Below are 27,412 nucleotides of genomic sequence, written 5' to 3'. Positions count from 1 at the left end.
TCTATAGCAATGCAAAAGCAGGACAGGCAAAGACTGCAGACAGGCTCTTTCAAGATCTGTGGTTCAATGGTGTTCCCTCTCACTCATACCAGACAATTAAATCACAGCCTTTCTTCCAATAGAAATGCGTGTGCTAGTTTATTTAATGATGAATAACTTTTGACAGTGCAGTTGACCCAATAGCTTCTGTGATAAAGCGTAAAGAAGAGAGGTCTAACAGGAGAAAAACCATCTTAAAAATAGCCGTGATTCTAATTATACATGATAAATTCAGTCATGATGAGGTTCAAATGCCTCCTAGTATTATTTTGAACCAATGGTTCTTAATCTCAGATGATTATATACAAGTGCTACAGGACTAATATACTGCCGGTACTAATATTTTAACTATGACTGCTTCTATTGCTACTTGTGGCATCATGATGATAGAAAAATAATACATTACAATTACCACTATCGCTAAGAGAAAGAGTGGCAACTTGAGGACACACTTAACAGCCTGAACAGGGAGACCAGAAGGGTGGCTATCTGACAAATAGTATGGTGAATTAGGAGAAGGGAATGCTAGAAATATAAAAGAAAAAACAACATTTCTAAAATATAAGCAGCATAGCCATTTGGTGGGGGTGACGGGGGTATTCCAAATAATATTGTGAATCCTTCACCTGAAACAAATAGAGACTGGCATTTCTTTTTAAATCAGAAATGTTCTACTGGGCTGCGAAAGACATTACTGCATGTGGTTCTGCAAGGCCTGTATCGTGGGATCAAAAGCCTGGTGTTTGCTTCATGCCTTGTAATCTCTGGATACAAAAATCAAAATGTAGTCAGGCAAAATCAAGTGTTTGTATCACTTCTGCCCCATGGGGTGCACTGCATGTAGTGCCCGGTGTGATGTCAGTGAAGAGCTGTGTTCATTATGTGCCTTTCTGGTTTCCTCAACAACCCCAGTTTCTGAGAAAATGCGGCCCCAGTGATCTCTTAGGGCTTGTTTGACTTGCTTGTTCCTGAGCGTGTAGATGTAGGGGTTGAAGAGCTGGGTCACCACACAGTAGAGAAAGGAAACCTTTTTGTCAAAATCCTGGCCCCCTCTCTGAGTTGGCCTGATGTACCTGAAGATGGAGCTGCAGTACAGTATTATAACTACCATGAGATGAGAGGAGCAGGTAGAAAAGGCTTTCTTTTTGCCTGCAGAAGAGGGGATGCACAAAATGGTTGAAATGATGCAAATATAGGAGACAACGGTTGCTGTTACAGTCCCCATTAAGATGATTACAACTGCAACTAACATCATGACTTCAATGAAGGACGTGTCCGCACACGAGAGCTCAAGCAAGGGGGCAGTGTCACAGTAGAAGTGGTTTATGACATTTGGGCCACAAAAGGGCAACTGGACAATCTTAATGGTGGGGGGGGAAATCAAGAGCAACCCTGCCACCCAACAGCCCAGCACCAGCTGGACACAACACCTGCTGTTCATGAGTGAAGAGTAATGCAGGGGGCGGCAGATGGCCACGTAGCGGTCAAAGGACATCATTGCCACATGGAAAACAACACAGGTGCCCAAATAGAAGAATAGCAACAACTGCAAGAAACAACCAGGGAGGGATATGCCTTTGCTCCCTGTTAGGAGGCTGTAAAGGGTCCTGGGCATGAATGTGGAGGTGAAGGAAATCTCCACAAGGGAGAAATTCCGGAGAAAAAAGTACATGGGGGCTTGGAGGCGGTGGTCAACCAAGGTGATGCTGATGACAGCGAGGTTTCCCAGCAGGATGAGGAGGAAGATGATGAGGAGAACGGTGAACAGGATCATCTCTAAATTCCGGTCGCTGGTCAGTCCTAACAAAATGAACTCCTCAACTGCAGTACGGTTCATCACTTCCAGCTCACCTTAAAGAAATCAATGCAAATCTATTTGAAAAACTAGAAGCAGTCATGAGGCTTGTGTTTGTAGATAGGTCACGAAAACCAGATCTATAAAGAAGAATCAAGTGTCTAGAGACAGGTTGTTTGAATAAGCAGGCTTAGATGCCCTACATGTGATCTTTGCACCATAAACATTTGGCCAACGTATTTTTAAAAGAAAATCTCTTTAGGGCACCGGCAACTAAGCATATGGACAGCAATAAAGAGATAGGTAGGTAGGCAAAAAAGGGCACAGATAATTGCTACTGAGAGAAGCATATGTGGATGCTTAGTTATATTGCAGAGAGACAGAAAGCCGTATTAAGCATAAAACATTGAAAAAATGCTCCATTTTGACTGCCTCTATAAATGGACTGGAAATTTTCAAATGGTAGACTTCCAAGACAACATTAATAAGTATTTCATTCTCTGCTTCAACCGATTTTTTTTTTTTTTTAAATAGAAACAATGTTTCCTGTAAAACTTAACCACATTCCTAATCAGGTCATCTGACAGTAATGATAATTAAGGAGGTAAAGATCAAGCCAACAGGGCTGTAGCTCAGTTGTGATGAGCACTGCTTCAGAAGGGATCAAGTCCTGTACTCTAAGGTCTGTCCATTGGCTTTTCTGTATGTAACATTTAACATTCATTGGAGCCTTAATAACAGGTGAGTTTCCACCCAAATCTGGTGGCAGGGGCAAGGAGCAGAACCTGGGACCCCTCCTTTACAGGGAATTGTTGGTCCAATAAAAATTATCACAAAAAGCCTTGTCTCTCATACATATCCATCACACACCATCATGGTTACACCAGCACTCCAGGCCATTTCAATCAATTTGCCAGAGGCAATCCATTTCTGCCAGAGGTGGAAGTGAGATCCCAAAAAGGCAGGTACACCAACATTTATATTTAGACAGCTTATAGAAGTGCCACTTATGTGGATCAAATTAAAATGGGATTTGGCCTGTTGTTTGTCTTGTTCCACCAAAATAATTCAAGGCGATCAAGGCATCTATGCAAATTCCTCAATTATTCTCATGACTTAATGTCCCAAACAAAGGAATGGGTTGTATTCATTTTAATACAGTTACATTTATGGCTCATCTTAAAAAGGAAAAATCAACTGAAAAACATTATACAACAGAAACAACAGCAGAATATAATATAGAGTGCTTACAGAGTATGAGGATGATGAGTGACCTTCTTCGAAGGGAGATAAGTAACTAACACACTTTCAAGTCCTTAAAACCTTTCTAGGACAACTGAAATAAAGCACATCAAGCAGCTTGGATAACTAAACGGAGGAACACAGAGACGTACAGGAAAAAGAAAGAGAAGTAGAATGATGTCACAAAATATATCCTCATTTCTGAACAGCTCTAGAAATAAGCTTCTGCCTTACTTTCCATGCTCTAAATATCCAAGTTTTTAATCACCACTTCTTACTCTGTGCCACAACTAGCTTAATCCCCAGGGAAACCCATATAAAGTCATATCTGCCATAAATTTGGATTTTAACATTTCTTGCCGCAATCTTTAAATAACTTGACACACAACTACCCCAAAATAAAAGAAACCCACCACCTATTTCCCCGCTATCCATAATGAGGATTCGTAGAACAACAGCAACAGTGTGATTTCTTCTCAGCTGACATCAAAATTCAGCAGATACATTTCTTGTAGAAGTATTCCTACATCACATGTATCCAGGCATCTCACAGCTAGTGTGTACTACATATATTAGTAGGAAAAGTACCTGAGGTGTCCTTCCCTCCACATCCCGTAACTTCCTCACTGTTATCTTCTGCTCCTCAGTCTGACTCTCACCTGAACAGGATCAGAAAAATCAGAATGAATATAAAACTCAGAAATTTGGGGAGGAGGGAGACTGTTGGTGGATTATGATAGGACCCCGAGCTTCCCTGCACTAGTGTAACTCTTACTACAAAACAAAAGCCTTGCAGTAATTATGAGAAATGGCAATTTCTTCTGGTCATAAACACTTGAAGCATCATCCCTTAAGCCTCAGTCACAGCATGTGATGGTGGAAAGAAGAAATACAGGGAAAACTAAACAAGCAATAGACATTCTCCACACATGCCCCTTCTCCTAGATGTTACCAAATGAAAATGTTCTCATTAAGTGTGTGGATCAGTGCCTCGCTACAGAACAAAACCACTTAGATGGCTTTGCCCCAAACATATACCCCTCCTCTTTTTATCAGGTACTCCTTTATAAGTGTTGTGATATGGAAGTTCTTTCTCCCCCATTAGCTGTGACCCCAGAGACCAGTTAGCAACCAAGATTTCCTGGAGATTTTTGCAATAAAGTAAATTAAAGCCACTGTGATTTCCCCTTCAGAATGCTTGGGAAACAGGCAAGACTTTAAAAAACTTTTTTCTCCCCTTACTATTTCAGAAAACATTTGCCAAATTGTTTTCTGAGTAAGGTGAATGGGATTGTTCATTAATTTGCCTGAATGATCTGGGTTTCATATGTGGCTCTCTCACTGGTTTGCTCAGTGACAGCTTCTTCTGTCTCCATGTCCAACTTCTACAGACTTGAGTTCAGTCACAAAAGTGCTCTCTATCCTCCTTTGTGGTTGCCTTCTCATCCTCATCTAGAGAAACTCTCTGCTGGGAGGAATACAACGTACAGGAAAGTCCTGCTTGCCTTCTTGGGGTTGTAATTTTCAGAGTTGCGGCACCAGATGCATGCAGGCTTCACAATTAGAAGAGATCAACCACCAGCTCCACAATACATCTCTGCACATGGTTGTACTTCATTTTGGCATCAACTTTTCTAGTGACTAAAGTTCTGACTTAGAGTTAATCCCTGACAGGAGACTGAGGGAGTTGGGAATTGGGAGAAGATCCCTCAGTTGGGAAGCAGCTGGTTAGTAGGGCTGTGCAAAGCTTCAGGTGCTGATTCGACTTGGAGGAGATTCGGCCCAATTCGGCATCCGAATCTCCGAATCTGAATCAAATCAGGAGAACAATGAAAAGGTCCAAATTGATTCAAAGCTCTCCAAATTGATTCAGAAAAGATAGAGAGTTTTGGTGATTTGGGCAGTCCCTACTCGCTGCAGCAGGGAGCTGGACTCAGACTCCATGCTGGTAAGTAGGGGACAGAGGAGGCGAGGCATAACAGAACCCCCCATTCAGCAGGGGAAAGTGGGGGGCAGCGGGGATCATCTCCACACACATTGCAGCAGTCGGTGAGCGGGGACTTTTTTTTTCAAATAGCCAGGAGCTGGGGCCGGGGGAGGGCTGGAAGAGTAGACAGGGGTGGGGCCTGTGTGATTTGGAGATTCGGCTGATTTGGCAGCAGCCAAATCTCCGAAACAGATTCAACCGAATCAATTCAGGACAGTGATTTGAATCACTAAATCGAATTGCAGTCCCCCGAATTGGCTGAATCTGAATCTGAAGTGAATACTAGCCGTTTCACACAGATCTATTTGCTAGCTAGCTAGCAGGAGATAAAGGGTGTGCAGAAATTGCCTACTGCTCCACAAATAAAATTGAATTCATTTATATGTCTGTGTTTCTTGAAATGGGTGATCACACACTTTCTGAATGCACAAGGGTGTGAGATGTGTTGGTTACAGGAGGTAGCCTTGTTCCCCTGTGCAAATGCAAAACCGAGGTGGCTATGAGGGCAGATCCCTCACTCACTGGCCAGAGCCCCAAACTGACTGTTGCTGCAAGCCTAACAAATGCCCTGTTGGTTGGGAACGGGCAACATGGTGGCAGATGGGCATAGCATAATACAGATGGATCTCCTTTACCTAGCAGCTCTCTGAGTGAGAGCTCATAATAGAGGTATGACCAGAGGAGGGATGAGTGGGGTCACAAGGAGGCATTATGTCTGGAGGCAGGACCCAATACTGGTGAACTCATGACAGCTCTTGCTGACTACTATCATATGTATAATGGTACATGTGATGCCTGCTCATAAAGTCATGGAGGGGCACCAAGAGAGTGACAAGGGTGGGGTAGGACACCTTCCTGCCCTGCAGCAGGCCAAAGAGGTAGCACCTGGAATATGCCCCTTGCCAGTCCTGCAGTATGCAGACCCAGTCACTCAGCACCTCGAAATGGCACAGGATGCCAGTGTACATGCCCCTAGTCCAACTGCAGGGTCTGAGCCAGGGGAAGTGGCTGTCTCCTGCTGGGCAGTACATCAAGGCTGAATGCCTACCACCATGAGGTGTAAGGGCATTTCCTGGTCTGCTATCTGGCTTTCCCTCGCCCAGACATCCCTCAAGAGTCCCACCCAGCTGCTTAGCCAGCTGTTGAGGGCTCTGTTTGGTTGGTTCCCCTCTGCTCCCCATTCCAGCTGCTGACTGCAACTGTCCCTACCCCAGTGGTCAGCAACCAGTGGATCTCAATCCACTGGTAGATCTTGGAGCCTCTCGCAGTAGATCTCGGAGCCTCTTGGAGCCAATCCAAGGCTGGGGTGGGGGGGCTGAGTGCCTGCGTGCATCCACATGCGTGACCCATCCCAGAAGGTCAGTGTGTGGGGGAGGGAAAGAGTAGGGGCTAAATTAAGGCCCCCGCAGTGAGGGACAGTGGCAGAGAGGCTGGGGCAGGGGCAAGTTGAGTGGGGCCCCAGCCAGGTGGAATTTTCCTGCTGGGCAGGTGCAGCCCTGAATACTTTTTCTCCCTCTGCCTCGATCTGCCTTCCACTTCCCTCCCCACAGACTTACCTGCTGAGGGGGAGGGGTGTGGCAGTGGCTCCACATGGTAGATCTTGGTTTGCTTTTAAATGCCAAAGGTGATCTCCTACTTTAAAAGGTTAGAGACCACTGCCCTAGCATATTTCTGCCCTCCACTGGGACCCTTGTATTCCCTAGGCTTTTCCTTCACTCACCAGTCTCTGCTGCTATTGCTCCTGTCCTCTACCTAGTTCCCTGCCCTGTTTCGAGTACAGACCCATAACCACCATCACATTATATGCCATTTATGCCATCTATGCATACTGCCTGCTGCTGACCCTTCAGCTGCCAACACAAGACCCCAAGAGACATGGAAACTTGTCATGACTTTGGTTCATTTACAAACACAGGCCTAAACCATACACTATCCCTATGAAACAATAAAAATCAATACAAAAATAATAATAATACAATATACAACAGTAAGAATCAATACAAACCTAATAATAATACAATATAAAACAGTGGATATCCAAAACCAAAAACTTGCTACCAAAATAAAAATGTTTAAAGCTTACCCTAAGTCTGAGATCACTTATACTTATCTATAGGGAAAAGAGAGGGCGAGAAAAGGTCAGAAATGTTTGGGGAAGGGGAGGGAATGCATTTTAAAATAAATATAAAAAAAAGAAAAAACTGGGCGGGTTTCACCACACACACAGACACACAGTGAGGGTGCACCTTAACACACAGGCTGGAGGAGAAGCTCCTGCAGGAGAGGAAAGAAAGGCTCTTCCACAGTTTGGCTGCCTGAGATGCTTCTGGTCCTACTGTGCTGCTGCTCACTAAGTTATTTTATACTTGTTGTCATTTAAAGTGGTGGACCAAGCTGAGGCTTTAGGGGAGGAGGAGACCTCATTGGGGCACACTACCATGTCATGTAGATGCCCCAGTGCCAGTGAGGGCACGCCTTAACACACACACAGTGTCACCCACCCATGTCACGAGTTTTGTTTCTCGGCAGCCTGAGGTGCAGTTTCCCAGAAGTCCCTGCACCTATCTCCTTGAAAGCTGGCAAGCTTCATTCCCTGAAAAGGGGCTAACATCCCTGCAAGTTTAATCTGAATCAGCCAAAAAATGACAATGTATAAGTATTTCAGTGATTCCCCAATACACTCTATGGCCAAATCTCCGAATCGGTGCCGAATCTTCCAAAGCTGATTCAACCAAATCAATTCAGAACAGAGATCTGAGTCTCCAAATCAAATCGCTGGCCTCTAAATCAGTCAAATCCAAATCCAAATTGAATACTTCCCTATTCGCACAGGCTTACAACATAAGTCACCAAAAGATAAAATATAAAATTCAAGAGTAATTGATAAAACAGTTCCCCAAACAATACCCCCAAATTGAACCCCAGGTGCTAAAAGCCTGGCCAAATAAAAAGGAAGATGTACAAGTTTGGTCTGTGATGGGCAGTCAGAAGATCACCTGTTCAATGACTTGCCTCACAAAGGGGCAGTTGGAGACAGGGAATCAGCATCCGGAGATTATTTTTCAGTAAGGACCAGACAATGGCTAGTTTTAGAACATCTGGCATTGTGTCCTTCCAAAGGGAGGTCATTCTCAAGAAACAGGATACTCCACCATTAAAGTGCTTTCTGTTCTGTTCAAATACAACATTCATGACTGTCTCGCCTGGCATCGCTAAAGGAGAGATGGTGCATGTCAGGAAGGTAATGACCGTGGATAGATCTCTCTAGATTTACCCTGTTCATATGCTTTCCCTCTAAACCATCCATGATTGATCCAGCCCAGTATGGCACTGCTTATGTTCATAGAATCATTAAATCATCTAGACCAACCCTGTGAGCAAAGCAGAATCATCCCCAACTAGATACCTCCAAGGATGGGGCTTCCACCACCGCTCTGGGTATCCTGTTCCAGTGTTTTACTACCCTCTTAGTGAGAAAATTCTTCCTAATATCTAACTTAAAATTTCCTTGTTGCAACTTGAGACCATTGTTCCTTGTTCTGTCATTTGCCGCCACTGAGAATAGTCCATCTCCATCCTTTTTCAAACCCCGCTTCTGGTATTTGAAGGCTGTTAAGTCCCCTCCCAGTCTCATCTTCTCTAAACTAAATAAGCCCAGTTCCCTCAATTCACATTATAATGCATTTGTGGTATGTTCCTTAAATTTTGAGTGAAAGTGACATTTTTTTTAACACCAGAGAGCCAAAACTTAAAATCAGAAATGGATTGAGTGTCACATAGAAAAGCAATGACAGAGCACTGTGAGATCAGGTCACTCTCTGAGCTTACCAGCTGTTGAGATGGGTTCTGGCTGAAGCCACCACATTCATGCAGGTTTGAAGCCAGGGGGTGAATGCTGACACCACTTCTTCACTCCCATGGCACTCATCCCTGGGGCTCTGGTGCCCACTCTGAAAGGCCAGTGAGCTCCAAGAGCTAGCTGTGTGTGTAAATCTCTGGCAAGAGTAATGCTGACATGTGAGTGAGCTCATGCTAGTGGTGGGCTTTGCAGGCCAGGTGCAACCCATGGACCGCAAGTTGAACACCACTACTCTTCCTCATGATTTACATTTTAAGGGAGGTGACGTGATTGTCATGCCTACCTTCTTAAACTACAAGGTCTCTATGTGTACCTAGGAATCCAAGCTCAGGCACCTAAGGATGTTTCCAGGCTAATATTTAGGTATCTAATGAGGTTCGTCATGCGGGAATGGAGGTATTCTAGCTCACTTTTCTGAAGAAAGAGAACCGTTTTACCAATCTGGTTCTGTCCCTTGGATTTCCACCACTATATTCCTTTCAATGCTGAGCAGAATGATGCCTAAACCCCTTTACATATCCAGTTATGAATCCCATGGCTAAGGCCATGAAGAATACCCGGAGTTTAACTCTCATTTCTTGAGCCCTCCTCCAGGATTTGACCCCAAAGCCACCTATCTTCCCAAGGCACTTGATTGCAGCCAGGTTTCTTGCTGCTTTTCCAAGTCCTGCCATGAAAAGAAAGAAAAGGGGAAATGGTGACCAAACTCATCTTGTTGTCCATGATGAGAAAAGAAACTGAACTTGGTGCTATCCTGTCCCAAACTTTCTGAGGGAAAAAAAGAGCAGAAGTGTTTACTTAGATCATCTTCCAGAGGGATAATTAACTAATTAGTCTCAGGGGTCTGAGCATGGCAGAGACACAAGAATCCCATGCACCAAAACCTTTATAAATGAGAAGTAAAAAAAAAAAAAAGGATGGATGATTTGGCCATAGGGATGTCCCTATGTTCTGCTATATTCAATGCTCGTTTTATTTCTTTATTTTGTGTTTTCACTGTATTTCAGGCCTTCCCTCACCAGTGAGATGCTGAAGATTGGGGCATTGTTTCTGGGATGTCAGTCTGAAGTGATTATGTTTTGAAGAATCTCGAGGAGAGACTTGTTCATGTTGCAGGTCACTGCTTCTCTTGAGGCTCCAATTAGCGCTTCATTTTAAAGTCTGGAAAACACTGTCTCAGGCAGATCTGATTGCTACTCCTCTCTCTATTTCTGTGTGTAAAATGAGACAAAAACAAAAGGAAAAAATACCATGATTGAGATGCATAAGGAAGGGAAGGCTAAGATGGGAATGAGAAGATTTTCAGCACTGCGATAAGCAGTCTGAAGAAGCAGTGAGCAGGCAGATGGACTAGATGATCTTGTGAAATCCTTTCCAGCTCTACTTTCCTGTGCTGTAAGTAGGGCACTGGGGCACCTTTCCAGATTTTTTTTTTTTTTTTAAGGGCATGGCACGAGTAAGGTTTTCTCACCTGAGAGAGAGAAACCCATTCCTATAGGAAACCTTGAAAGAAAAAGTTAAGAAAAAAAAGAATCCCTCATCCAAAGCGGACTGGGAGGAACCCCATGATTGCTTGTTCCTACCCTACATTGTAGATTACCGAGGTCAGGCTCAGGATGGCTAATAATGAGGATCAGGGGACCGTCCTGTCCTGTGGAATTAATATCTGGGAGAAATATGGTGAGAAGCAGATTTTTCTGAGGAGGGAAGGGTTTGCAGAGATGCATGGAAAGAACTGAAGCTGTTCTACATCCTGTTTGCAGACTGGACATTTAAGACACATCTGTGTCTTGGTCCCTATACAACGTTACATTTGTAAGTAGTACTATTGCTTTGTGGCACTGAATCAAGTTGGCTGGGTTCAATAGGAGTCTCTCTCTTCATTTTCACCTCCTCTGGGTCACTCTTATAACACTGCCCCTCAGACACTGAAGTGAGCCAGCCAATATATGTTCTCACTTAATGCATTGAAGGCAGTCAGTGCTGGGGGGAAACTGGAAGAAGCCAAGTATCATGTAAGGGAAACCATCCAAACCTGAAACTCATCAACATTGACATACCAGACATCCACCCAAGTGCACCAAGAGTTTAAAATAAATCTGAAAACCTCTCTCTCAAATGACAGTTATCTAAGGTACATTTCTCCATCACAGACTTCCGTACAGTACACAAGTAGCCAACCTAGCTACAGAGGACTGTTTCAGGTATGACTTCCAGACAAGACGCACGAGCATGGGGATCACAGGGGCTTATTTACTCTGCTTTCTATTTGAATGCCTCAGAAGTGTCAACTTTGCTGTCTGCTATGCATCCAAGAGCTAGGGAGAAGCCAGAGCCATTCCATTGTTTTCAGCACTGGGGCATCTGGTGTGAGAGAGCAGCATGGAGGCAGATGGGCAATTACTTGGGTAGGATCAGGTGTCAGTGATTCACTCCTTGGGAATCTGTCTTTCTGATTCTCTTTTATGAATTCTGTCTCTCCCCTTCATGTGGGATGCTGTTTGGTAGGTCATGGTAACAAGTTATGTCAAATAGATTTGAAAAGTCCTGGAATCAAACTCATTCTGAAAGCCATTTTTCTATGGATTGTTATGCCCCAGTGTGCAAAAAGCTTTGTCCTTATGCACAATTCTTATGTCTAAGAGGGTATTTTTAATATCCTTTCTCAAGGTTTGCCTTAAACGATGAATCATACCACCGTGAGAGAGTTCATCCTTCTGGGACTCGCCAGTGACCACCGCTTGCAGGTCTTCCTCTTCCTGTTTCTCCTAATGACCTTCTCTTTGACTGTAACAGGCAACCTTGTCATCATCACAATCACCCTGGTGGATCGTCGCCTCCACACTGCCATGTACTTCTTCATCGGGAACTTTGCGCTCTTGGAAATCTTCTTTTCCTCCACCATCATGCCCAGGTTCCTCTACAGTCTCCTGAAGAGTGCAAAAGCAATTCCCTTTGCTAGCTGTTTGCTTCAGAATTTTTTCTTTTTCTTCCTGGGCACTTGTATGTTTTTCCATGTGGCTATGATGTCCTTTGACCGCTACTTGGCCATCTGCTACCCGCTGCAATATGCCACCATCATGAACAGCAGAGCCTGTCTCCTACTGGTGCTGGGCTGCTGGGTAGTGAGTTTTGTCATGATGTTTCCTCCAGGTGTTATTTTTGCCCAGTTGCCATTTTGTGGCCCCAATGTTATAAATCATTTCTATTGTGATGCTCCCCCACTGCTCCAACTTGTCTGTGCAGACACAAGAAATATGGAATTAATGTGCATCATTACAGCTGTCATTACCCTACTCAGTACCTTAACAGTTACCTTTGTTTCCTATAGTCGTATCATTTCTACCATTCTGCATATGCCCTCTTCCACCAGCAGGAAAAGAGCCTTTTCCACCTGTTCCGCTCACCTCGTGGTGGTTGTCATTTTGTATGGCACCTCCATCTTCAGGTACATTCGACCAACTCAGCGGGGTGGCCAGAAGTATGACAAAATCACTTCACTTTTTTATACGGTGGTGACCCAAGTCTTTAATCCCTACATCTACTCACTGAGGAACAAGCAGGTGAAAGAGGCCCTGAAAGATGCCTGGAATAGGAGGTTTTCTAAAATGCAGTTTTCATAAGGTAGGAGCATTCAACACTGCAGGATTGAAGTCCACCTGAACTGTCACTGCCATCATGGAAAATTTTACTTTCATTGAATATGGGACTTGAGTTATCTTCTTTATTGGGAATAATTGGAATCTGTATATCCAGTTTTATATGTTCATAGACATTATGGAGAGAAAACCATGAAACCGTTCATTCTGAGTTCTGGTATAATACAGGCCATCTAGTATGCCCCAGTTACTCCAGCATTGTGCCAAAATATTTTTGCCTTGTGAAAGGCCTTCTCCCATAAACGCATCTAATATTCATGGAAGAGCATCAAGAGATGGAGAATATATCAAACTCCTGTTTTTTATGATCTATCATTTAGTCGCTGTTATGTGGCTATCACATAATGAAGCATAGGTTGCTTTCATTTCCCCCATACTCTCTCAGCTTTTCAGAGGGGTTAGATGATCACACCCAGCCTTTTTTTGCTCTTGGTACTCTACTACCAGCATCTGAGCTAGCAGTTTGAAAGCCAATTTGGGTTTGGCTTTACTACGCCAGTCACTGGTAAATGTTCCCAGTATTGGAGGGAAAGTGGTATTTTGAATACCTTTCTGATTTGAGTATTTTGGAGTATAATTCTTCTACGTTTTGTTGCACAGTCCAGACCTACGTCTTCTCTTCTTTGGCCCTGCTTCCCTTCTTTTTTTTTACTTTATCTGGCCCTTTACATCAGGGAGGATGGCAACATGGGCCACGGGCGTGGAATAAAGAAAAGGGTCCCTGATTCCAGGGCCCATTGCAATGGTTATAGACATGAGCAATAAGTAATTTTGGGTTCTTGCCCCTGCTATCAAAGGTTTTTACTCAGTGGGAGTATCTCTGCATTGTCCTATGGCGATGCTGTTACTTCACCCTGCTTTAGTCCTTCCTTTTGAATGATATAGGGTAACGTGTAGACATGCCCAGTGATTCTTTCATGCAAAATGCTCAAGAATCCCGAGATACAACATGAGTGGATTCTTCTTGACTTCCCCCATTTGACTTCCCACTGGAAGGTGCATAGAGTGGCTCTTCCAGTGGGAAGTCAAATGAGGGAAACAGAATCAAATGAGGGAAACAGAATCAAATGAGGCTGAAACAGAATCCTGTGCAGTGCCTAAGAGTCCCAAAATGCAGTTATGTGGCTGAGTATGTGCCTTGGAGGTACGCACAGTGATCCTCCCCCATGCAACCTCAAAAAGGGAAAGTGTAATACAGAGAGCCCCCAAAACAAGAAGCCTAGGAAAGGGTGGGCTTAGGCTCCATTGGAATCCATGAGGAAAAGGAACCCGGCCTTCCAGGAGTGTTCCTAGGAGCCCAGAACTGGAGACAGTGCTGGGACAATATTCAGGATATGAAGAGTTTTGAAGCTTATAGGCCAAGATGCAAACACTGCAGTCTGGCAAGTGTCCTTCAAGGGGAACTTGAGTAGAACTGGGCCATCTCCAGGGAGGCAGAGACTGAACCTGATTTGGCCACAGGGTGTTTGTTTGTAGTTCACTCTCACTGGAAGGGGAAAGTTTGGGTTTCTATCCCTTCCTTTAGGGTGGAGGGGTTTCTGGTTCTCTATCACTTTCTCATTTCCTGCCTCTTAATGCCACTGTTATCTATGTGTGTACATTAGTGTATAGTCATATGTTCATCATAATTCTGCATGCTTAAGTATCCCTTGGGTGGGAGAGATTTTGACAAATATATTTCTTTACTCTCTTCAGTGGTGACCCAGCTATTTAACCCCTACATCTATGCTCTCAGGAGTAAGCAAGTCAGAGAGGCCCTCAGGGGTAAGGTATTTTCTAAATGGTCTAAGGCTATTGTAAAAACCAAGGCGTGAATACTCTGGACATAGATCGACACTGAATTCCTCCCACTTGTACAGTGCTGAAATGTGAGACATTGATGTAAAGGACTACATTTCAACAGACCTATATTTTTAATTTTACAAAGGCAGAAGGCACCAGTAGAAATTTTAGTGTCACCATCTCTGTAATACAAGATATAGAAATGTGCTCAGTTATCACTTTTGCCTACCCGATTATTCATGTATGATTAAACCATGCTTTCCCAAAAGGAATCTGGGACCACTGAGAATTTCACCACAGACTGTAATAGGGTCAAGCTTTCAACATCCATTATTTAGTTCCCAGTCACGTTCCTCAAAAGGTGCATTCATAACTGGCTTGCAGAGCTTTGCCAATCACCCTTGACCTGTTCAGAAAGTTTTCCTTGTAGGCATGACTGAAAAGAGGAGAAGGGGGAAAAAAATCTTTCCATGTGACTTGACAGTTGCTAATCTGGAAAAGCACTGACATTGGTGTTAGGCACATGATTTCTCATATTATACTGTGCTGACACAAGAATTTGTGGATTTGGCATGGGAAAGCAAATTTCTTTACCGGCTTGAATGAAAAGCTATAGGAATAGAGAGCCCATGTCCTACTGAAACTCAATATGTCATAGCTGTCTGGCTGTCTAAAACCCGTTGGTGTAAATTTTTTTCTGGTTCACATTGTTCTTATTACCAGTTTTATGTGTATATATATTAGTATATACATATATGCATGTACTAATACATGCATATATGTATATACTAATATGCATATATGCATTATGTACTAATATGCATATATGTATTAGTTTGTTTATATTTATTAGTGTGTTGTTCACCAAATTCATGTCTGCTTAGATATTTATGGATAAATAGAGGCTACCTTAAAAAATTAAGCTAATTTGAAGGAATAGTCATTGTGCTTGTAGCAGGCATCACATCAAAGGTAAGCTCTACTTTGGAAATGTACTTGTGATTAGCCCATTGAAACCTTTCTAAAAATGATGCGGTCATGACTTTGGATGTACGAAAAGATATGCAAAATATTAGGGCTGTGTGAAGCTTCAGTCCTTGATTCAATTCAGCAGAGATTTGTCCAATTTGGTGACCGGTGCCTCCTCATTCTGTAGGGGGCACCCAGGGTGCCTCCACAGTCGATAGCTGAGCTAGTGGGGGAGCAGTGGGGGCCTCCTGTGTGCTCCCTGGCAGACCCAGAAGTGGACCAGAAGTACTTTAGGTCCACTTCTGGGTTCACCACCGAGCATGTGGAGGGCTCCCCTGCACTCCTGTGAGATGCTCCATGCATCCCACCATCCCAGAGATCATAAGCTGCGAATGCTACCTCGAGGAATGAAGAAAAAACTTTTAAAGCTGTGTCTATGTTCAAATTGCTGATTCTCCGAATCAGCATCAAGTCTTCAGATTCAGATTCAGCTGAATCAAATCAGGGAAAGTGATTTGAATCAACCACTCGAATCACTGTCACTGATTCAGGCTGAATTCGAATCCTTGTTCTGTCATTTGCCACCATGGAGAACCATCTAACTCCATGCTCTTTAGAACCACCCTTAAGTCAGTTGAAGGATGCTATTCAATCTCCTTTCAGTCTACTCTTCTCATGACTAAATAAGCCCAGTTCCCTCAGCTTCTCCTCAGAAGCAATGTGCCGCAGCCCTCTCACCATTTCTGTTGCTCTCCACTGGGCTCTCTCCAATTTCTCCACATTCTTCCTGTGATGCGGGCCCAAAACTAGACATAGTCCTCCAAGATGTGGCCTCACGAGGGCTGAATAGAGGCAAAGAATCACTTCCCTCAGCCTGCTGCCAGCGATCCTGCTAATGCAGCCCAGTATGCCATTCTCCTTCTTCACTACAAGGGCACACTGACTGGCTAAGCAGCAGCTCTGCAGAAAAGGACATGGGGGTTACTGTAGACAGGAAGCTGAATATGAGCCAGCAGTCCCCAGCCTGTACCAGTGCATGGGATTGGTCTGTCCTAAGTGTGGGACTTTGTGCTTGTCCTTATAGAACCTCATGAGATTTCTTTTAGTCCAATTCTCCAATTTGTTGAGGTCTCTCAAATTCCTAGCCCTAACCTCCAGTTCATCTACTACTGCCCCCCAGCTTGGAGTCTTCTGCAAACTTGTTGAGGGTGCACCCCATCTCCTCGCCCAGGTTGTTGATGAAGAAATTGAACAAAACTCTCTCTGAAACAACCCCTGCAGCACTCCACTTGATACTGGCTGCCAACTAGACATTCAACCATCGATTATTACCCTCTGAGCCTGACATGCAGCCAGTTTACTATCCACTTTCCAGTCCATACATCCAACCTGTAGTTCCTTAGCTTGCTTGCAACTATGTTGTGGGAGACCATATCAAAAGCCTTTCTAAAGGGAAAGACTTTAGATGTCTTGTGGGGAAGCTGTGGGCTTCCATAATCCACCAGAGAGGGAACTGCAACTGGGGCAGTTGTACCTGAGGTCATTCTACACAAGCCATTTCAAGTAATTCCTGCAGTCTAGCAGCGTGGAGATTGGGGTTCAAGAAGAGGGAGATTCACCGCCAAAAATGTCCCAGCATCTTGTGTCATTCTTCTAGCCCACACTGAAAAGTAGGGCTGTGTGAAATAGCACCATTTCGTTTCCACTTCCATTTCACCATTTCAATGGGACAGTGTTTCAAGTTTCATTTCATTTCATTTTGAAACCGCTATTCTGTTTCATTTTGTCAAAACTGTTTTGCTGTTTCGACCCTGTTTCGATGTTTCGTGCCTAGACTATAATGCAGAAGCACAAAACTGCCTATAACTTTGCATAGATGGTAGTCCCTTCTGAGAGCATGAAGCCTGCCAAGTTTCAAGGAGACAGATGTAAGGTTTTCTGGGAAACTGCACCTCAAAGTCTTGAAAGCAAAACTCATGTAATTTGTAAGTGTGAAGGCACAGGGCAGGGTGAAAACTGCAGGCATGGTGGCCCCTGCTGGGGCCATGAAGACTGCCAGGTTTCAAGGAGATAGGTGCAAGGGTTTCTGGGAAACTGAACCTCAAACTGCTGACAAGCAAAATTTGTGGCATGTGAATGTGTATTAAGGCTGGTGCTGGGGCCTCTACATGACACAGTAGTGTACCCCAATGAGGTCTCCTCCTCCCCTCCAGTCTCAATCCGGTCCACCACTTTAAATGACAACAGGCAATAAGTTAGTAAACAGCACAGTCCAGTTCACTACTTTAAATGACAACAGGCAATAAGTCAGTAAGCAGCACAGTAGCACCAGCAGCATCCCAGGCAGCCAAACAGTCAGAGTCAGGATCGGAGCAGTCTTTCCTCCCTGTTCCCCCTCCCTCTCCTTACTTTCTGTTTCCCTGCAGGCAAGCCCAGCTTCAGCTTGGAAACTCAAAACATTTCTAAAGTTTAAAAATGTTTTGACTGCCCTCATTTCATTTTGAGGCTATTTCGAAGCCCTTTGCTTCGTTTCAGTTTCGTTCTTTCAAGCTCAAAACAAGTTGAAACAGCGCCAAAACACAGCAGCCAGCAACATTTTGCATGGCCCTAATGAAAAGTCACGGGGAGGGGTTCTCAGTCTTGGAGGCTGAGCAATCTTTTGACTGCCACATCCTATTGGGTTCCTGGGAACAAGGTGGTAATCCAGGTTCAATCACTAAGAATGGACACACAAGCTGTTCACTCACTCTGTTCTTGCTTCTAGTCTCACGTATGGACGTTGCAAGGCTTTTCACACTATGGATGAAATAATTCTGGGTGAAGAGCAAACAAATAAGAACTGGATGCTGATCCTGGCAGGGTGGGCACTACTCCTGGCATGAGAAAGCTCTGGGTTCTGCATCTTGCAACCCCAAGGCTTTACTTCATGTGTACTGAATACAAAATGCATAAACTCTTTGGAGAGAGGGGACAGAAATCCCTAGCTCGGTGGACTTCCTCTTGTGTTGGGCCCATGAGTCATTTGTTTTGGCTGCACAGTGGTCCAATTTAACCTGAAAGCATAATAGAGTTTTCCAGCCCTGGCAATCCCATGGCAGGAAGTTAAAAGGATTGTGTGGGCAGGAAGGACAGAAGCCTATCTGTGGGTAGGCTAGTAGGGCACTGTCTCAGGCACCAACCTGGAGAAGGCACAAGAGTGGCAGCCGCTCCAGCCTGGCTGCCAGCACTGGTCCCAGCACCATCAACACCCAGGGTGGAAAACTTCCTGTTTATGCCTCTGAGGTGGGAAATAGCAGGTCTAAAGCTCCTCAGGATTTGTTATGCCTAGGAGCCAAGTTCCCCACTTCTAGAGCAAGTGCCTTAGTCACAGAGGCTACTGAGAAAATGTAGGAAAGGTCTTCACCCTTCCAAAAAGAGGGAGGACACCAGCTTTCCCTTATAGTGATACCAATGTTGTTGCCCATCACAAGGATACAGTGATGCAGGAGATATGGTCACTTTATAGCTGTCAGAATCAATCTAGCTGCAACATGATGGATTAACGTCAGGTTGTGCTAAGGCTGCTTGCAGAGAGATGGGAGGGAGTGTGGGCATCTATGGGTGCAACAGGATCTGTCCATAGAGTTGCAGAAAGGTTGCTTTTATCATCATGAGAGAGCTCTGTGGTTGCAGTGTGGGACACCTGACCTTACCAGAGGCCTGCTAGGCTGAATAATAAAAGAATAGGAGCTTTTTTTCCTTCCCCAGGTTGAAGGAGATCATGTCCCCAGGCTACAGTTGAAGTTTTGGGGATGAATGGAGTGTAAAGCCATAGATGTGTAGTAGACTGAGTGGGATGTAAGGCTTTATAAATGGCAATTCTTCCTATGCAGCTGGAAACAACAATAAGTATAACAGCAATGTTTATGCTCTCTTCATGTCTGATTTTTATAGTACTTGCATGACAGCAAAACGGTATCATATTCTATAGTTCAAGGAGGTTTCCACCCCACAATACCAATAGCATCCTTGACACCAAGAACAACTATTCTATTTTCTAGAGATAATAAACATATAAGTCAAGTGGGAATGTTTTCCTTCAACTCTAAGTATTGGCTGCATTTTAAGAAAGGGAGGAAAGTTGCACAGTTTCTGAAACTCATATCTCATAATTAACAAGCACAGTGTTTTTCATAGTGTCCCAGTGGAATAATGGTGTAATTAGTCCATGAACACAAAAGGAAGAATTGTACTAGTAGAAAGAGGGGGGGGGGTGTGCTCCAAACAAGTAGAAAACTATAAATGAGTGAGGGAAATAGGGGGGCCCTTTTGCTGTGGGCATGAGAATCTCCACCTCCAGTTCCCTTGTGAGGCATGGATTTCAAAGGCAGAAGACAAGGAACATATTAATTTCTATCTCCAGCGTTACACATACCTGAAAGAAGAGTTACACAGGGGTTATATACCTTTTGGTAGTAGACCGTAGGTAATTTACCATCACAGACTGCTGCTGTTTTTCTATTTCTTTATTTTGAATTTTGATGAGCTTGAACCAAGCCATCACAATGGAGAACCAAACAAGAGTGACAGAATTTGTCCTTCTGGGTCTCTCCGATGTTCGCTGGCTGCAGATCCTTCTCTTCTTTGTGCTACTCCTCATCTATCTCTTGACCCTTATGGCAAATATTATCATCATCACCATCACCCTGCTGGACCGGCACCTTCAGACCCCCATGTATTTTCTCCTCAGAAACTTTGCTCTTGTGGAAGTGGGCTTAACTTCTGCTGCCATCCCAAAGGCTTTGTTCAACCTGGCATCAGGCACCAAGACCATCTCTATGGCCGGCTGCTTTACTGAGTGCTTTTTTTATGTCACTGTGGGAACAGCAGAGTTTTTCCTGCTGGCATCCATGTCCTTTGATAGGTACGTGGCTATCTGCAAGCCTCTACACTATGCCTCCATCATGAACAGCCGGTTCTGTGGCCAGCTGGTGCTGGGCTGCTGGGTGACCAGCTTTCTGTACGTGATCACTCCACTCGTTCTGCTAGTCCAGTTGCCCTTTTGCACCTCCAACTCAGTTGATCATTTCTTCTGTGATATTGTGGCTGTGCTGAATGTTTCCTGTACAGACACCCACAAGCTGAGACTCATGATTTTCCTGTTAGCCACCGGCAGCATACTGAGCACTTTTGCCATCACCATCATCTCCTACATCAACATCCTTTCCACTGTGCTGCGCATCCCCTCTGCATCAGGGAGGCAGAAAGCCTTCTCCACCTGTGTCTCTCATTTTGCTGTGGCTTCCATCACCTATGGCAGCTGCATCTTCATATACATTAAACCTGCTGGCAGCAGTGGGGTGGATTTTAGCAAGTCTGTGGCTCTTCTCAACAATGTGGTGTCCTCTCTCCTGAACCCTTTCATCTACAGCCTGAGGAACAAACAAGTTAAAGAGGCCTTGAGAAACACTGCCAGCTGCACCATCCTGTTTTTTAAGAATTCACAATGCCTTGGGCAGTGACAAGTGGCACCCAGTAAAACCTCTCTCTTACTCTCTCTTTCAGGCTTTCCCCCTCACTTCTTCTGTAATCTAGTCATGCTTTTACTATCTCTCACTCTGTGTAAGGAAAGTGCCAGCCGTAAGGAGCTTGATGTCAAATTGTCACTTGTCATCAAACTGATGGTATACAGTTCTGTCGGGACACATTTTAATTTCAATAGCCCTACAGAAAGACCAAAGCCTTGGGGACCGTATATGTGAGTATGGGAAATGGCTGCTACACTTCTCAGGGTTGAGATCTCCTGCTCTACAATAAATTCCACAGTATTAATGTACATTTTGAGCATTTCCTTTCAGGTGTACGAAGCTCTTTGGTCCACCAAGATGATGTCATTTTTTAATAGTCCTTTAGTATTGAATCCTGTCTACTCTGCTTGCCATCATCATCATCATGATCATGCTTTAGTTTTAGCCCAGAGATTTCATTCGCTTTTCTTGGGAGTGGGGTGCTCAAATCCATTTATACTTTTGTTAATCTCTGCATTTACACATCTTTTATTCCATGACAAGAATATGCTTCATTTCCTCCAAGCTAGTTAAGTCATGTGTTTTATTATTCACTTTTCTGTCCTGACACATTTTGTTGGTTGTTTTAATCGCCCGGTACACTTCTTTAAAAAAAAAAATGGTCATGTTTGAAAGAGTTCTTTTTCCAAGTGAAGGCATTATTACATTTTTGAAATATTTCTCTTCTGAAATGGAAATGAAACATGACTTCAAAAAATGAGATGGAGATTCCTGACAAGGAAAAGACAATTATTCATGCAGAATCAAAAACTGGCCATGCTTCGACAGGGGGGACTAGAAATGTCCTGTGTTCAAAGGGTTCCCAAAGGCCGGGTGCTTTGGGAAGGAAAGTGATCATAAAAGGAAACCCTGACTAGATATTACAGGAATCTGGTATCACTTTCCTGCTCTTCCAGAGACATGGTGAGTATCTGTAAGTAAATTCCTTCTTGTCCCAAACCCTAGCTCCTCTATTTTCCAAAAGGGGTTCATGATAATACTTCCTTCCAATCTAGACCCTGAACGCAGCAGGTGGCTTGACTCAATGTGTTCAAACGATACTCCTAGACTTACACATTAGCGTTGGAGAGCGCATTGACTCTCCCGGATGGAACAGGATCTGGCTTCTGTTGTGTTTTCATGTTGGTCATTGTATGTCTTTGTAAAGGTAAAGCGTACCACACCAGGCCCACAAGGGCGAGTCACCAAAGGCGTAGAAGCTATCCTACTGCCACCTATATACATTGCTGAATGACTACTACACACAGGAGCACCACTGGGGCTGGGACACAGGACCCTAAGAGCCCCCAGGTCAAGATGCGTTTTATAGAATTGCACTCCGTTTTGTTATTTCTCCACAAAATCCAAAGGATTCGCTTCAAATGGAGGGCTAGAGAGTGTGCTTATAATGCCTAACCCATGTCTTGGTAATAGGATCATTTTGCTGGGACACAGGTTCAGCCAGGCCTGTGTGAGGGCCCAGATCTGTGTCTCCCACTCTTAGCACTGGGCTCCAGCACTAAAGATGGAAGTGTCCCTCTCCATTACAGCATTTCCTTCCTTCCCAAGAGAGAGTGGGGTTTAAAAAATGTGTAATTTTCCCTTTCCCCCCAATGCCACTTTCATGGCTCATTTACCTGCTTTAGTTCTACTTCCCTTTCTAAAGAGTGGAGTAGTGGAAAAACGAAGAGCTTTACTCAGAAAATTAATTGTTCTCATGTTCAGTATTTTACAATGGCTTCTTCATGTTTTTTTTTCTGTAATTAGGTCTGCACTCAATAAACTTGCTTTGCCTACTGTATAGATATTTAACCTACAAGACAGATGAGAATCTTTTCTCTGTAGATGGTAGAACAGCTGCTGAATTGTGAAGAGCCTTGTCCTTCCAATTAAATTCATTACTCATTTTTTATTATTAATGGAAGTCTATGTCCAACTTAAGACTGCTGTTGGAGATGATGAAAATGCATATTTAAAATGCATGGCTATTCTTCTCTCATTCTTTTTGTGCTGAGTAAGTGTTGGAGTAATTCCTGGATGTCTCTCTATGAATAGATTCATGAGTAAAAACTATCACATCTAAATGGGTCTTTCCTAGAAGAAAAGACACATGAGATAATCGGTTTTCCCTGCTATAACAGTAGAACGTCAACTTATAAAGGAATGAAATCCATCTTGAAGAAGAAACAAAAGAGTGAGATAATTTTACAGCCTTTGCAAAGCAGGAGATATTTGTTGTATATCTGCTCTGCAGGGGAGGAAGGAAGAAAGAGAGACATTTCGTAGAAAGGGAAGCTGTGTTTACTAGAGGGTCAGAAAGGAGCCTCTAGTAAAGGTGATGCCTTGTGACATGGATGAATGGTGATGCTAAAAAGCACCATGTGGCATACCTCTTTGGTGGGGATAGAGGAAGGAATGGAGGGGGTCTCTGTTATTTCCCTGTCATTTTTTTTTTTGATTTAATGATTTTTATGTTGGGGTAGAGGGGAGATTTATACATTTTAGAGGTAAGTAGGACTATGTTTTGTAAGCCTTGAGGTGAATGGGGGTTAGAAAGCACAGTTAGAATGGGCAGAGGATTTGCCCTCCAAAGTTAAGAGGCAGGGAAGTGAAGTAGGTTGGGTTGGGTTGGGTAGTATTTTAAAAGACTGTGATGCTGATTGGAAAGTCTGCTCCTTTCAGAGCTTGTGGGTTGTTTGCCTGTTGTTGTAAGCTGCTATAAGCCTTTGTGGAAAGATCTGTCTACAAGCCTCCTTGTGAAGCAGGCCCCATTGGACAACAAAGAGAGTCCAGAAGGAAGAGAACAAGTGAACAGGGATATGGTTCAGTCTCCTGGTTTGGAGGCGTGCCATGGTTGTAGCCTTTGTTGCTACTCTTCATCCATTGTATGCAATGAATGCAAGGTGTGGTGGATGCATTTCAAGAGGAGAGCTAGAGGGAGACTGGATAATGCCTAACTTGTGGCTGGTCCTCAGGGAACTTCTGCTGAAATGTAGGTTCAAAATCTCTCAAGGGGAGGAGGCTCTAGAACCCATTCCCTAAAGCAGTGGTTCTACAGGCTTAAACTCCAGACTCCCCTTAAAAAATGTCAGCTCTTACTTTGCTCTTGATTTTTGACTACAAAAAAACAATGGAGCAATTCTTCTGTTGCAAAGAACCCAGAAATACCACAACAGGGTAGAATTATTTTAACACTATGGATTCCTATTTGAAAACTCTTGGTTTATTTTGTCACTTATGTTTTCACACGCACCACTGCTTACATTGCATGGCACCCCCAAAAGGATCTCAAGGTACTCCTGTGTCAACTGGTTGAGAATCCCAGCCCTGGACTCTTGGGGTGCTTGTACATGCCACATTTTTTGCCCTTTCTTGTGTTGCAATGGAGTGACTGTTTGTATGAGTGAGGTTTCTGGATGCTTTAAAAGTCTTCTGCTGCATTAAGGTAAAACTCCTAGGACATAGTATAGTTTGGCTTGCTGTGAATTAAAGCATCATATCCATGGATTCATAATGTGCAAACACAAAGGCACTCAAAGACATGTAATGAGCCTCTTTGTCTACCACATGGTGCCACAATAATCTGCTGCAGTGTGGTAGAAGTGAGAGGTGCCCTGTGTGAGAGGCGGTGGGGAGACGGGGAGTATGGGTGCTGAGTGGTGTGTGCAGGACAAGGACAAGTCCACTAGGATATACTTGATTTATAATGGAAATATTGACCTTTGCTCCCCCACATAAGACAGGTAAAGTTTCACCTTCCCCTGAGAGGTCTCTTCATTGGTGGAGGAAAGGATAGAAATCCTCTGTCCGACTGGGATCTGTGTGTGTCAATGCTTGTGCCTGCCACTGCTGGTGACAGGCCAGTTTTGCTCTCTGTACGTATTTGTACATAGTGTTATGTTGAATGCTTGTTGATTAGTTCATGTTGTTATGATTGTTGATACCTTTGATTTATCATATAGATTTGCTTATTAACCTTTACTTTGGTTTGCCTTCATTAATAGTAGTGGGCTACACCACAGGCCAATACGCTGAGGGATTAACCCTTTCAGGTGTAAGCAAATTATAGACCCCTGGCACTGCAGAGGCCTAACAAACCTCTGTCCATGTAATTACCATAGCCCTTGTCCCAGGCCAGTCTTCAAGACAGCCAACCGCATCATCTGTGAATGCCCTTATGGCCCTCCTTTGGCTGCCCACCGTCTTATTGACATTAACCATTCTACCTGTTGCTGGCTTTCTGGCCCTCATGCTTCCAACATGAGTGTGGCAACACTTGCTTCATCATCATTATCATTTCCATCATCATCAATGCTTCTGGCTACCCATCTTGTAAAAGGTCCAATATGTAACTGAATCTATTAGGTTTGCTTGCAGTTAATTTTAGTGAGATTCAGGGAATGGGAGGACTTTATCAGACTTCTTTTCTACATAGACTCTAGAAACTATTTCAAAATCCTCTTCCGTATGTAAGGAACATACAGGGCAGTACACTCCCTGGGGTTTTACAGTGCTGCACAGTCTCAGGAGACAGAAATCCACCTTCATAGGCAGAGCCCTAGCCACAAGGCAAAAGGAGGGCATGACTTCCAAATGCATGTTTGAAGAGATGGCAGCCCATAGGTGTTGTGCTTTGTCCTGAACCAGTCACCATCAGATTGGGCCTCTCTGGGGACATAAGTGCAGACAAATTATCTTCTCAGCTCCACTCTGAATCACCCTGTTGCTTAGTAAGTAGATGCCTGGAGTGAATCTGAGCATGTTCAGAAGCGTAAGCTTAAGCACCAAGCAATTTTTGTGATATGTACTATAAGCACCAACTTAATTCAGGTGACCCCGTAAAAGATGGCATTATGGTTAACTGGTAGGAACAGCATACAGGACACAGGGATTAATTTCCTGCTTGTGCCACAGGCAGAAATGACTTCTGGGTGTTACACTTTATATCTGGCCAGCTCTGTAAAATACCAATAGTGTTACTGCCTTTCTTCTTGGAGGGACCTATTTGATTACCAATTCATCCTTGTCTTATAGATAGCCTGAGGTCACTTCCTCAGTGGATTTGAAAACCATATTAACCCCTCATGATCATGTTAACTGTTAGTGTCTTGAAAATAGCTTCAAGAGATCAAATTGACCATATTTATTGATTGGAAATATAAAGACCACAATCAATTAATGAGTTATAAAAAAGACACATTATCAACCCAGTCTGGGGGCAGCAACAAGGTGAAGCAATAGAACAAGTAAAATATGAAGATTCACACACCTTTATTTCTACCTGACTGGTTTCCTGTGCCTGGTTCCTCTTTATTATCTGAAAGTTCATGCATTCATTCACTTTTTTGTCTAGCATCAGATATCAGAAGCAGACTGTAAAAACACCCATATGGTTTCCTTTTCTCTTTTTTCTTTCTTTTTTTTTCTTCCCCTTTTGGTTATGTAAAGTCAAAATCCTGTAACAAGTTGCAAAATTAACTACAGCATGAGGTCAATAGTCTGTAGCAATACACTTGGAATAAATACAACAAAAGCCATATATTTGTGCAGCTACGTGAGAAGAAATAGGTCGTTCACTTCTATGCAGAAACTTTCTGCAGATACAAATAGTGAGATAGAGATACAGATATAAATGATGATATAGAAAGACATGAAAGCCACTTACAAATCTAGCTCCCATTGACAATCAATATGACCTAAACAAAATACCTAGCTCCTGATTAGAATTTGCTGACTTACTTGCCCCTACATATGCACCTGGGTGATCCTGTCCCCCACCTCAGGACCTCCACAGATGAAGGGATGCCTACCAAGTATGTGCATTACAGAAACACAAGACGAGCCTATCTACGTGGAGTCCAAATGGTGAATTATTAACAAAATGTACAGTTCCATTTCTATGGAAATGCCACTTCAGTTCATTAAAGTGAAATAGGATTTAACCCGAAAGCATTAGCAGGGTCATGATTTTGCACTGGCCTCCACTAGTAGTCCTCACAACTACAACATGGGTAATCAATAGGAAACTCAAATCTTAGATTTTCTTTCTTTTCTTACATAGTAAATTATGTGACTTGTATGATCTCTCACAGTTGATAAAGCAATGGATTGATGCTCTCCGTTACGGCATATGAATCTTGCATCAATAACTACCAGAGCTAGAAATAACAACACCATGAATGTGGTGATGAGGCATAAAAACATGGGAGACAAACAGGAAAGAGAGAAGGTAGAAATACTAAAAAATATAGTGTGGGGGGTTAAAAAAATAGTTTGAGTGCTATGGTGTGAGTTAAACAAGGACCATGTGAATTCTGTCTTGTTTGAAGTCTTGAAATCAAGATTAATATACTTGGCGGGATGCAGGAACTAGAGACATTACTACATGTTTCTGGTCAGACCCCAAGATCCAGTGGTCTCTTTTGACCTCGTGAGCTATAAAGCTACTAATCTAGGTGTGTTAAGATAATGCCTGTCCTGTCAATCATTCCTTCCTCACAAAAAGCCTGATAAAGCAAGCTATGAAGTCAATCA

At 43.5% G+C, this 27,412-nt stretch overlaps 1 protein-coding gene across 1 annotated transcript; it reads left to right on the top strand.

The window, feature by feature from the left end:
- Window positions 1-19,876: 19,876 nt before the first annotated feature.
- LOC132251752 (olfactory receptor 6C74-like) lies at window positions 19,877-20,833 on the top strand. The gene has a single exon (XM_059731680.1). The coding sequence runs from the start codon at window positions 19,877-19,879 to the stop codon at window positions 20,831-20,833; it is 957 nt and encodes a 318-aa protein (XP_059587663.1).
- The last annotated feature ends 6,579 nt before the right edge of the window (window positions 20,834-27,412 follow it).

This window comes from Alligator mississippiensis, chromosome 7 (genome assembly GCF_030867095.1).
Source record: "Alligator mississippiensis isolate rAllMis1 chromosome 7, rAllMis1, whole genome shotgun sequence".
In the NCBI taxonomy this organism is placed as follows: domain Eukaryota; kingdom Metazoa; phylum Chordata; order Crocodylia; family Alligatoridae; genus Alligator; species Alligator mississippiensis.
This window is presented reverse-complemented; position numbering and strand designations above follow the sequence as displayed.

Coding starts and splice junctions, on each gene's coding strand:
- LOC132251752 (XM_059731680.1), top strand. CDS start 19,877: ATGGAGAACCAAACAAGAGTGACAGAATTTGTCCTTCTGGGTCTCTCC.